The sequence below is a fragment of the Stegodyphus dumicola genome, chromosome 4 (assembly GCF_044657685.1).
Source record: "Stegodyphus dumicola isolate Sdum_Otavi_A_Nest chromosome 4, ASM4465768v1".
NCBI classification, from domain to species: Eukaryota; Metazoa; Arthropoda; class Arachnida; order Araneae; family Eresidae; genus Stegodyphus; species Stegodyphus dumicola.
In genome coordinates, this window is record NC_140771.1 from 214122148 (window position 1) to 214134427 (window position 12280).

The window sequence follows — 12280 nt, forward strand, 5'->3', positions numbered from 1 at the left end:
TGAATTCGCAAGAAATTGCAAAATTTTCCCAACTTGTTGACAAAATGTGTTTTTGAAATCCTGACAGAAAAGTTTAAGCCGACATCTCTGGTTTTATATGTATTTTTATAATTCACATATGTGATTCAGCGTTATTGATTCAGCGTTAGATCTACATCATAATATGCAAAAGAGTTACTTAGAAAGATATTAACTCTCCACTAATTTTATTAAACAAAACAAAATTATTATATAAAATGCATTAAATAAATAAATTAACTGTTAATTAATTAAAATTTGCTTTTATAGCAATTAACTGCACTACAATAATCAATATAGCCCAAATGCGATCAAACGAATGCAAATACTTACATAAAATTACGGCTGTATTTATTAAAATGCATTAAATTATTTGTTTGTTTCGTTTAATCACTTACTCGTAACGTAATGCAAGGCGAGTACTGCCGTTAGCACCACAATTTTAAATCTACTATTTATGCAACTAATAATCATTGTGGCAATGCATACGTGAATGTTGTATTATTGGATAACATCACCAGTATTATACATATCAGAAATCAAAAAAAAAAAAAAAAAAAAAGGTTCATTTTATTTTGCTGGTGTTGTTTAGGATGATACGATTTATGCATTCACAAAAAGGGACAAGTATTATGATTGTTTCACAGTAGCAAAGTAAATAGAGTCAATTTAAATTCATTTTAATTCTGTCTGACCAGAAATGACTGAATCGTTAGAAATATTTTTACAGTCATGACTAAATCGTTAGAAATATTTTTACATGACTGAATCGTTAGAAATATTTTTACAGTCATCACAACCTTACTTCATATTTATAACAATTCTGGTGACACTGTAGTATTAGAAACATTTACAGTGCGTACGAAGTCGTTGAGTTTGTTTTTCAAACATTATGACCTTTGCTTGCAGCAGATATGTAATAATTTTCGGTATTTTGTAACGGACGCTATATTTCTCAAAATTTACTGTATTACATTATACATGATGAAATATAACAAGAACCGGTAGATAGTGTATAGTACTCCAGTGTTCAATTTGATTCACTAAATGATCAGGTGATTAGTGGCGTAATAAAATAATAATAAAATTTAATCACAATAAAAATTCATATTAGCAAAGTATAGGTTACATGTAAATTCCAGCAATGTTTCAAATAGTTAGTAATACCTTTCCATACTAGCTAACTCTTTAAAAAATTGTAATCAAGTAATATTAGCAACAGGAAGCATTTTATAGCAATCATAGCAACGGGAGGAGATAAAAAATTTATTAAAATAGGACAATGAATATTGCGATTAAATTGATTCACCAGCGACCGGGAGATAACGTCGCTGAAGACTGATAGTTCGACCTGGGATCGGATCCCGACAAAAGGGCTGACTCTGTGGCTGGGTTTTCCCATGTGTAGCGTGAATACGAGCAAAACATTCATCCGCGAAGACATCCCGCCCCACGGTCAGAGAGCCGTCGCGTTGATTTGATTCATTTAATTACTACACTATTCAGCTACATAACCGTTACAATTAAATTCACGTAGATGCATTTTACCTTTCATTTATTAATTCCTTACATTAGCGAATGTTTGTGTAAGAATATCTTGATAAATGTCAACATTTCGCATTCATTTCATGATAGTAAAAGGGGAAATTTATACAATTTGCGTATTTTATGAATTCATGACATACCTGCCATTCTGAGTTATTCCAAATCCAAAGAGTGAGTAGATATTTTGATTTTCAAATTGCTTAAATGCTTCCAAAATTGTTTTTATATTTATTGAAAAAAGAAATCTGCAAGTAAGATGACACGCGCCGCTCACATTGATGTACTTTAAGCTCGAATGTATTTTCAGTACATTTCATTGAGAAAATTTTTTTTCTCAGACTTGGTCTATACCATATTATCTTATAAGCCATTAAGCCATACTAGACCCGTGAAAGTTTCCTCATTTATCATTATTTTATCAGGCTTTCCTTAACAGTAGCGATCAGTTATCTTTCTATCAATCCTTAGCTGATGAAAACTCGAACCTGATAAAAGTGTAGGGATAAAAGACTGTTGCGTTTTCTTTCAGCTTTCCCAAACAGTGTCACACTTTTATTCGTTGAAATAAAACGAAACAATTCAACGGACCGGGAAGTGCATGACCCCCTTTCTAAGAAAAATGTCGTCCCATATCGGAGACGAAATCGAACTTGGCACAATCCGTTGTCCAATAAAATCCACTCATTTCACCTAGCTGAAATATCAGCTATCTATCTTTCTTTCCACTCGCTACCGTTTGAAACTTGCGACGATCGATATTTCGAGACTTGATAATACTCTCGAACATACCGATAGATGGCGCCAAAGATCTCCAATACATTAGAAGAAGCGCAAGAGCATCGTGAGGACTTCAGTCTTGGAGAAGATTGAGAGAGTGAAGTGCGGTGGACTTAAAAGGAGTCGGTGGAGAAGAAATGCGAAGCGATGTTCTTTCCCAGTAAAACCACGTGGTGGTCCTACTTGACCCTTTTATGTTTTCTAGTTGCGCTTCATTGCTGTTCGGCGCAAGGTAAGAGATCTTCTGCTGGGTCCTTATAAAAAAGTGTTTCACGAAAGAAAAGCGCTAAATTTTACATACCGACACTAAACGCTTCATCGTGTTTCTCGCGTTATATATTCATGAGGAATTAATATGTCAAACAGACACAGCAATATCATATTAAATTTGGAATTCGAACATACATTCAGTACGATAGCAAGGAAAATGTTAAAATACAGCTTTAGGGAAATATTTAAATTTGAACTATCAAAAGCCTCGAAACAAGTTCAGATTTTGTACTTGATTTCATCTTCAGTAATAGTTTTCTTTTAATGAAAGATGCAATAGTTACTCGCTTACAAATTTAAATGTCATTTTGATCTGAATTAAAGCCGAGGATGTAACATTTCTTTTCATGTAAAATGGAGGTATGAGAAAGACAAACGGACCTCCATTTTTAAACACGTTTCTCAAGGAAAAGAAGTGACTTGCTTATCTATACTATGTCGCATACCCAATGACAGAATCACATAAGAAATAAAACAGAAATGTGTTTATACCATAGTGTAACAATAACACATATGTTTAGTTTTATGTTAAAGGATTTAAAATTTTAAATAATAAATTGTCTTAATATACCTGGTAAATATTTTATTCCGTATGTGAGACTGACATTATTTACAAAAATATATTTTAGAGAAAAAATCATCCTATGGTTAAAACAATACAAAATAGTAAATCGTTTTAAATAAGAAATCATTTTACACTGCCTGCATTCTGATTTCTTTACTGTCATTCACAGCTTCGAGATTGTAAAAGAGAATTTTGAGAGGCTTTGGGACTTATCAGATTCAGATATTACGCACGTTTTGCGTACCAAGGGGAATATTTGGATTACTTTCAAAACATAACAGTCCGTCGCAATTTACATTTTGTTTTTCATCTCTATACTAAAACACTCCAAATAATTTAATATAGATAACTTGCTTTTATTAATAAAGCAACAATGAAAAGAATAAATTTCCAAAGGCTGTTTTTATGTTCTTTACAAATCAACCCTCAAATGATTGTCTTTTACTGATAATATAATGATAAATATCCATTACTATGTGTTAAAGCCATAATGTGTAACCCCAATAATGTGTGAGCCATAATGCGTTTAAAGCCATAATGTGTACGAGTGAAAGCCACAATATATGTTCAAAGATTAACCGTAGCGTAAAGATGTGAAAACCATAATATAAAGATGTGAAAGTCATAATGCGCTCTTGATAAAAAGCCATTATTTGTACGTCTGAAAACCATGTTTTAAAATAAACGGGTTATTACTTGACAATGCGATGTTATCAGTTATTACGAATGATAATTTTGTGGACTGTATAATAATACTTTATGCAGAAGGTCTGAAAATTATTTTAAAGTTTAATTATAATTAGGTTTATAATTGAATATTTTATGCAAGAAACGATTTTGTAAAATATTAAATTGCCAGTTTCGTGTAGTTTTGATTTCAGTTAAATATGATGATAATTTCGTAATAATGATATGTCGAAAAGTTTTAAAAATTACTTTAATTAACTTAGCTAATAATGTCTGCAGTTGTATTCTGAGTGATATTATTTGCTGTATTGATATTGTAGTTATATTCTCTAAATTGGAGATAAAATCTTTACCATGCATATTCGCTCGTTATTCAGCCTAACTTACCATGAGACAGTATTTACAAGAAGATATTAGCGGGGAAAAGAAATGAGATAAGCAATTTTAGAAGCATATATGCAGTTTTAAAAATATAGTTGAGTGTGTTATTTTTCAGCCACACGGAAATATTTACTATACTTAATAATTTATTATGCAAAAGGAAATATTGGACCATCGTATTGTAATACATGGGCATAAAACATACCATTTTGTTTGTCTCTTTTGTGTTAAATAATAAATTTTTAGTTGGCAATAACTGTTAGTTTTTTTTATTTGAGTCATTAAAAACCATATAGAAGCTCTGAAAGATATCTTGTAAGTAAATCATAGTTCAGAAAATCTTCAAGCATATTTTTATTGCATTCTTTAATCATATTCTGAGAGATGCTGTATGTTCATTTCTTAAAGAATGTCTTTATTCCATTAAGGAATACAGGAGAAATATTTTCTGAACAGTCCATTTGTTTCTTTTCCTTGAATTCTTGTAATTCGAGAACTTGTTCAGTCGATTGTTTGTTAGCAAAAGCAAAATTTTGTAAGCAAAATTTAGGTTTTCCAGAATTTGTATATATTAAATCTCATAATAAAGCAAGAAACTCGTGCATGACAACTTATTTAATATGACTTGCTGAAATAATAATTTAAGAATAATGAATTTGGGATCGATAATAAATAGAGCATTGTATGTTTTGCGATCATCAATAGTGACGAAACTCTTGGTAGACGTTAAGTGAATTAATCGCTAAATAATAACTAAAACGTAAGACAGTTGCAAAAGACACTTAATTTAAAACTAAATAAAATGCTAATTATTGCTTTTGTTATCATAAGAAACGCCATTTGGTGGCCGTTTTAAACACTTTTTTTAGCTTTCAATAAAACGTCATGACATTTCAAGCATATGTATCAGTTTTTACTTCTCTACCTACATTATTCAGTGAATTACTGAATTTTCCTATGTTAAGGGAATTTGGAGTCACCTTGTATATATATTTATATTTTATGATAGTAAACAACATAGTTAACCAAGTGAAAATGTTTAAATGTTTCGTTTTTACCTTTAAATCAATATAGCAATCACGAGTCTTTATAATAATTTATGTGGATCAAATTTTTGAATCAGGTTGATTATAAACTTAAAACTTAAATTTCTGTTAAAAGAAACTATAAAAAGTGCAATGAATATCATTTATATGTACTTAAAATAGCATACAGAAATGCATTATGGTTCCATACTCTTCTAGAATTGCATAAAAATCACGCCAGATAATAATACGCGAAATGGACATATAGTTAAAGTAAGGGATATATTTATTTATATTGATCTTTAATATATGCAACATGATCAAATGATCCAAGTCCTTTGAAACGATCACAGTGCCGATTAGTCGTCAGACGGATGAAATAAATTATTCAGTGGTTCTAAAATTTCTGCATGTAGCGGCTGCTATGTTCTAAAATTTGTTGCAACAAGGTTCCAGTCTTTTAGTGGTTTATTGCTTTTATTTTTCTCTCCAAAAGAAAAATTCATTCTTAAACATTGCACATTCGTATTAATTTTTTCTTGCCAAACTAAGAAATGATAATTTTTGCAATATTACCTGTTAAACCATCTGACATCAATTCTAATTACATGGACCCACCAGCGGCCGAGCGGTAAAGTCGCTAACCACTGGTAGTTCGGTTCGAGGCTCGAATCCCGCGAACGGGCTGGCTGCCTGGGCGTTTTCGGGGTTTTCCTCATGTGTAACGTGTATACGAGCCAGTTTCCCTTAGAAAGTATTCCACGAAGGCATCCCTCCCCTTAGGCAGGCCTTAGTGTGCTTTGCCATAATTAAATAAACCAAACCATCTAATTACATGTAATATTTATCAATAAATCATCTCTCGTCATACTACAAGTAGACGATGTTAAAATGTTTTAACATCGGCGAATTATACTTCTTGAGAATTACTGGCTGAGCTCAGAATTTTGCCATGCCTAGCCATGTCTTTGTATGTTCTATTGCTAAGCTTGCCTTTAACACTGAAAATCAATATCTATTAAGTTTTTTTAGTCTATAAATTAAAAATAGAGATAATTACTGAAAAATTGGCAGTTCTACACTAGACAAATGTTATTACTTCTATGACGTACAAATTTCATTAAAAGTGTTTATAACATATAAGTTAGTTTGTAGACTCATTAGGTTATTTTTAAAGCAGAAGTCGTTAAAAATGAGCAATACCCACGCCGGGACTCGAACCTTGGACGCACCGAGTGTGCTGACCATTACACCACGAAGGCATGCTAAGAAGACGAGAGAAATACCTTATACACTTCCCCTTTTAAAGGGAGACTGGGGATTACGGGTCCCAGTCACCAAATACTGATGGTGGAAAATCATCATCCCCTCTTTTTTAGTTCGGGCGCAACTGTAGAATCATTAGGTTATTTTTAAAGCAGAAATCGTGAAAAATGATCAATTCTCTCGTTGGGCTCGAATCTTGGAACTCTCGAATACTCGCCGAGCTTGCCGACCATTACACGACGAAGGCATGCTAAGAAGGTGGCAGAAATATCTTATAAGTTTAAGGTTAAAAGTTTGCGCAAGTTACACTGAAATTAGGTTTTTCAAGATACTTAAATTTTTTATTTAGCTTTCATGCTTATATTTTCCCAAAGTAGATATTATATTTTATACTGAACGCAGGTTTGATTTCGTATGAATCATAAAGTTTGCTTTTATGTTATTGAACTTCAAAAGACTATCATAGCATATTTTATTAACATTCTTTTGTTGACCATAGAAATGTTTTTTCACAAAGTATGTCAGGTTTATTTTGCACCAGTAATTTACAACATTGTTCGGTAAAAATAGTTTCATCTAAAATTTTTTTACATTGAAAAGCCTAATTTGTTAAAATTTAAGCTATTTTATAGTGAAGTAGTTAGATTTTTAGAAAAGAGATGCCACATTCAAATTGTTTACAAGTTCGCAATGATTTTGCAATTATTCTTAGTAAACTCTATTTAAGTGATTCTTCTGCAAAAGAGAATACAACGGAGAGCCAAACGAAAATTAACTTAAGTCTGAAAAACGAGTCGTTCTGTGGTGCAAAGATTAATCTAGAAATGTTTTAGGCAGTTTTGAATGTGGATTAGGAATACAAAGTGAAATAATTTTTACGTAAGAGCAGGATGCTATAAATACCGGTATCGTGTATTAGAAGCCGTTATTTTCCAGAAACTGTATTGCGTCATTGTTATTTTAAGCACTGTTGCTCATTGTGTTGACTGGAAAAAAAAAACCGGAACTCTTTCTCTCCTTTTCCTGTTTATGTGTCTTTATGATCATACAGAACTTGGTCCTCATTCATCTCATTCGAGATTATCTAAAGCTTCGTGTATGACAACCCTGTTTCCTCTGATCCTGATCTCACTGCAAAACTCGTTGAGGTGCAGCATTCCTTCCTCCCTACAGTCTTCGAACCATCCGGCGATCTGTTAATCGACATTGCGACTCTTGTATGTAAATAAATTCACTGAACGTTGCCTAGTTCATCTAAAATTATAAACATGATGTAATAAACGTACCTAAAATATTGCATTAGCTTACTTGTACTTCTTTATTTGTTTATTTTTGCACATAGGAAGACGTTTGCGGCCTTGTTAAAGTGGATTATTTGTATTCCTGACCTACCTTTAAAATTTGCTAAAGACATCTTCAGTCCATCTTTATACGGAATTGCATATTGAAACAAACTATTTTCAAATGAATAATTCCCGTTCAGCATTTCCTAACTATATGTATCAATGCAGATTTCAGCAGCTAACAAACGATATTCCACATTTGCTTTTCTTGTTGTTGTTGTCACTAATCTCGCCTGTCTGAGTCAGAACAAGTCCACAAATTATTATCATAGCAGAGTGCTAGATTGCGTCTGACGTTGGCCAGAGTCTTGAGCACTATGCAGGTAACAGTCTGACTTTGATAATATCTGCACCACTTTTGAAGGACAGTAGCTCGAAAGACAGGTCTAAGGTCTCCCAACCCTCTTCCCCAACAACCAACCTCTCGAGAGGGCTTTCGGCTTGCCGTATATTTTGAGTTCCATCATACTGCACAAACATTATACATTTACAAACATGATGCGTTCCCAGGATTCGAACTCGGGCCCTTCGGTACGGCAAACAGCGTCGCTAACCACTTTTCCACCTGGGCAGCATATTCTACATTTATATAGTTAAACTATAAAAAATCTGATGTGTACACCACATGACTTCCTTGTACGGAATATTAAATTATACGCATTTTTTCTTGCATTTCATATAAACTTATTCGATTGAATTAAATTTGCTTCGTCGGTAGCGCATAAACCACTATAGAATAAATGCACTCTTTAAAATTCATAGACGCCAAAGTGTCGCATAGCGACATTCTGGCGTCTGGCGCTAGGTTCACTTAACAGCGTTACATTTCATTCATTTTTGAATTCATTAATGCACAAAATTTATATTATCTTAAAAATTATATAGTCTTTGCCATATGTTCTGTTCAAATACTACAATAAATCTAAAACGATGTATAAAAGAAATTAAGCAAACAACAACAACAACAAAAAAAAAAAGAAACAGTTTTTCACGAACGATTCAATATTTCTAATTCAATTAATTTAGTTTTCACTTCGCGACAATGCAAAAATACATAAAAACTCAAAATACCTGTATTCAAAATTATGAAGTAAATCTTAAACGCTTATTTCCCCGAATGAATTCCAGAATAGATTAAGCATGATTTAATTCGCAATAATAAAAGAAGGCGTTATCTTTGTTATTGCGAAGCTTACCTTCTGTAGATTGGCAACAAATCGACTGTTCTGCTGTTTCAAATGTAAACAAACATGGCCGCCGTGGTAAAAATAATTAGGCTTAGCGGCTCCTAAACAACTTTTAAATTGTTGATAATTCTAAAAATATTGCATGCAGATATACTAAAGGCATAAAAACCTTAACCGGAAGATAAGAACGACATAATTCAATCATTTTTAAAGCCCAAAATGCACAATTTACAAACATATAAGAATAAAGAAACTGAGATTATTGAGCCGAGTAACAGAGTGGATATATATATATATATATAGTTATATAGATTTATAGTTATATAGTTTTGGTGTGGTCGATTGCAACCAAAACTATATAACTATATAACTTTAAATCTACATTTCGAGTGCATTTCTACATGTTATTATAGCAATCCTATATACAAAATTTCAACGTTCTGAGGCTACACGTTTTTGAGTTATGTGAGATACGTACGTACAGACGCCACGAAAAATTCTCTTCAGAATTCATTTTAAATCAGTTTTATTTTTGTTGGGGGGGGAAGAGTCCTTTATTCTGTCCTTAAGTACAGATGTCATGCAAAAACATTGTTAAATTGCATTCGATAGCGGTCAAAATGGATATTTTCTTTGAAATATGAGACCTGAAATTTTTCGCGATTACAATACTTCCTTTTTACTTCGTACAACGTTTCAATTATTACTTTGTAAGGATTATGTTAATTTTATGAACAGTTAAATTTTAATTCCTTTCCTGTCAAATTCTTAATTTCAACTTACTTTTACAGGCCAAAACGTAGTTTTAGAATCACGTCTGAGTAGATAATGAGGAAGAGCGGTATTTAACCGCGAAGTTCTTTGGTCTTAGAGAGAGAGAGAATCAGAGTTTCTGATTTATGCGCGTCTGCCTTTTGGCCACTCTCTCTCTCAAAGCTGTTATTACGCTCGGCCGTACTCAGGCCCTTGATAGCCTCGCAGTCATTTGGTGTTTAAGAAGCCAACTGCATTAGAAACTTGATAGCTTCGGCTATATTTCTTTAATTAATCTTAGTTTTAGTTTAACTCTTAGTCTCTTAAGTTCAATCCCAAGTGTCGGCTTTGATTGTACACTCCAAGACGGAGTTTTGTTAAATCTTATTGGAATAATAAAGGGTTACTTACCCTTCCATCTTGTTATTTCTTGTCACACGAACTTAAGCGATTATTCTTTATCTAGTTCTTAAGATTCGTCACTTTCTACAGTAACTGAGAATTACACTAGTGAAAGTCTTACAACTTAAACTGCATATTAAGAAATGTTTTTTAAATATTAAATATATTGTTGTGGTCTTTCCAATTGCCGCACCCTTGCAACTAAATGACCTTAAATTATCCTTCGTATAAAAATTATGATGACACACTTAACTGCTTTGTTTAAAAAAATATTCTGTGAAGATGTATTCTCCCATTGTGCTCTTAATCAACACAGTTATATGGCAATATGAAGGTCTTGAGTACGACTGCGGGAACTGCTTTTCTAAATTTCTAACGATTTATGCCTACCAGATCCAAGAATAAAGGTCTGATCAGTTACAATTAGTTAAATTTTAGTGATTTATCTAGTTCTTTAACTGTACTTAATTATTTGATTTGTTTAAGTCTTTCTTAGTGACATGTGACAAGGTTTTGTTTCAGTGCTATTATGTACTGAAAGCCATTTTCAATTTATATTTTCTGTTATTGTAAATTTTGTTCTGTCCTCCCTAAAAAAGAAAAAGCCTTTTTCAAGTTTTCTGTGTTTTTCTAATTAACATTTTGCTTTTGTTGATTCACTCTTAGTCCCAAATTAAATTATGAAAAAGCATTTGTTACTGAAGGATTCTTCCTCCATTTATTAGCCGAAAACGCTTAAAGTATTTTACACATTGTGCAAGACGATATTCTTCTATTAAACTCAGAAATATAGCATAGACTATCCTCGCTCTTCTTTGTTTGATTCTTGCAAAATTGCCCACACATTTTCAAATTTTTTTATTAAAGCGATTTATATTTCCTTTCTTGGACAATCTATTCCTGGGAAACATCCAGAAATACAAAGCCGTAGACAGTTTATTTTAATACAGTTCTCAAACAAGGATATCTTTAAATTATAATTTTGACAACATGAAATTTACATTAGAATAGAGAGAATTCTTTTATTTTTTTCCGTCGCTCTGTATTGTTTGTTTCGTAAGCTATGAAATCGATATTCTAGTTTCAAAAATTATTCAAAAAGATTTTCTATTGAGGTATAAAGCTTCAGTGGAATTTTCAGTTTCCACAAATTTCAGTCTAATCAATAATTCAACTAGCAGTGATCGATAAAGTCTGCCTTACAACAGGTATTTTTTCGTAACTTCATTTGCATTTTTTTCTTTCTTTCTGAAACTGCATTGATTACAAATATACTACATCTGTCTGTGTTTTAATAATATGTGATTGGTATTTACTTTTTGTATTTCCGAAAATTTCTTGTTAGTTATTTTGGTTTTTACTAAAATATTTGTGTTTAATTTAATAAGGCATGCTTTCACTGAAGATTTTTTTAAAGAAAAGCGGAGTCCTATTTACCTTGCTCATGATTAAATTAAACAGAAAAGCTCCTGGCAAATATTTTTTTATCCCCCAGAATTGAAGATAATTAAAAAGATTCTTTGACCCTATCCACATGGCAATGCATGATGGTTAGGTTATTCGAAAATGGCAAAGCCCACGAGGAATACCTGTTAAGAGGAAAGATGCCTTCATGGAGGTTTTTCTATGGAAACCTTGTTTGTATTCCAGTTACACGTGGGGAAAACCATGAAAGCCAACTATGCAGCCAGATCGCTCATATTTGATCGAACACTTGTCGAACTTCCAGTATTCAACGGTCTTAACCAATGAGCACTGGTGGGGATGGTGAGCTACTGAAGAAGACAATTTATTCAACACTCTCGTTTGTCTCTTAATTCTAATAAAAAAAGCATAGCATATGAGGATTATCAAGGGGATAAATTTGAAGGAAAACTGGCTTGTATTCATGCTATACAGAGCGAACCACGAAATCACTCTTGGAGCATTTCTTTTAATGGGATTAGAATTCAAGCCGAACTACAAGTATGCGATGTTGAACTCAGCCACTTGTGAGCATTGTCAATAATTAGCTGAATGCTAATGGATCGATCTAAAAGAATTCATGTATCTTTGTTTCCT

At 32.4% G+C, this 12280-nt stretch overlaps 1 protein-coding gene and 1 long non-coding RNA gene across 2 annotated transcripts in view; one reads left to right on the forward strand and one right to left on the reverse strand.

The window, feature by feature from the left end:
- LOC118199869 (uncharacterized) overlaps nt 1-12280 on the reverse strand; it is a 158543-nt gene that overhangs the window by 102972 nt on the left and 43291 nt on the right. The gene's annotated exons all lie outside the window — the stretch shown is intronic.
- Nucleotides 2436-12280, forward strand: part of LOC118189736 (alkaline phosphatase-like) — an 818836-nt gene continuing 808991 nt past the window's right edge. The window contains exon 1 of the mRNA XM_085815963.1: nt 2436-2572. Within this exon, the coding sequence (XP_085672089.1) occupies nt 2488-2572 (85 nt within the window). The 5' untranslated portion in view covers nt 2436-2487. The remainder of the gene's footprint in view (nt 2573-12280) is intronic.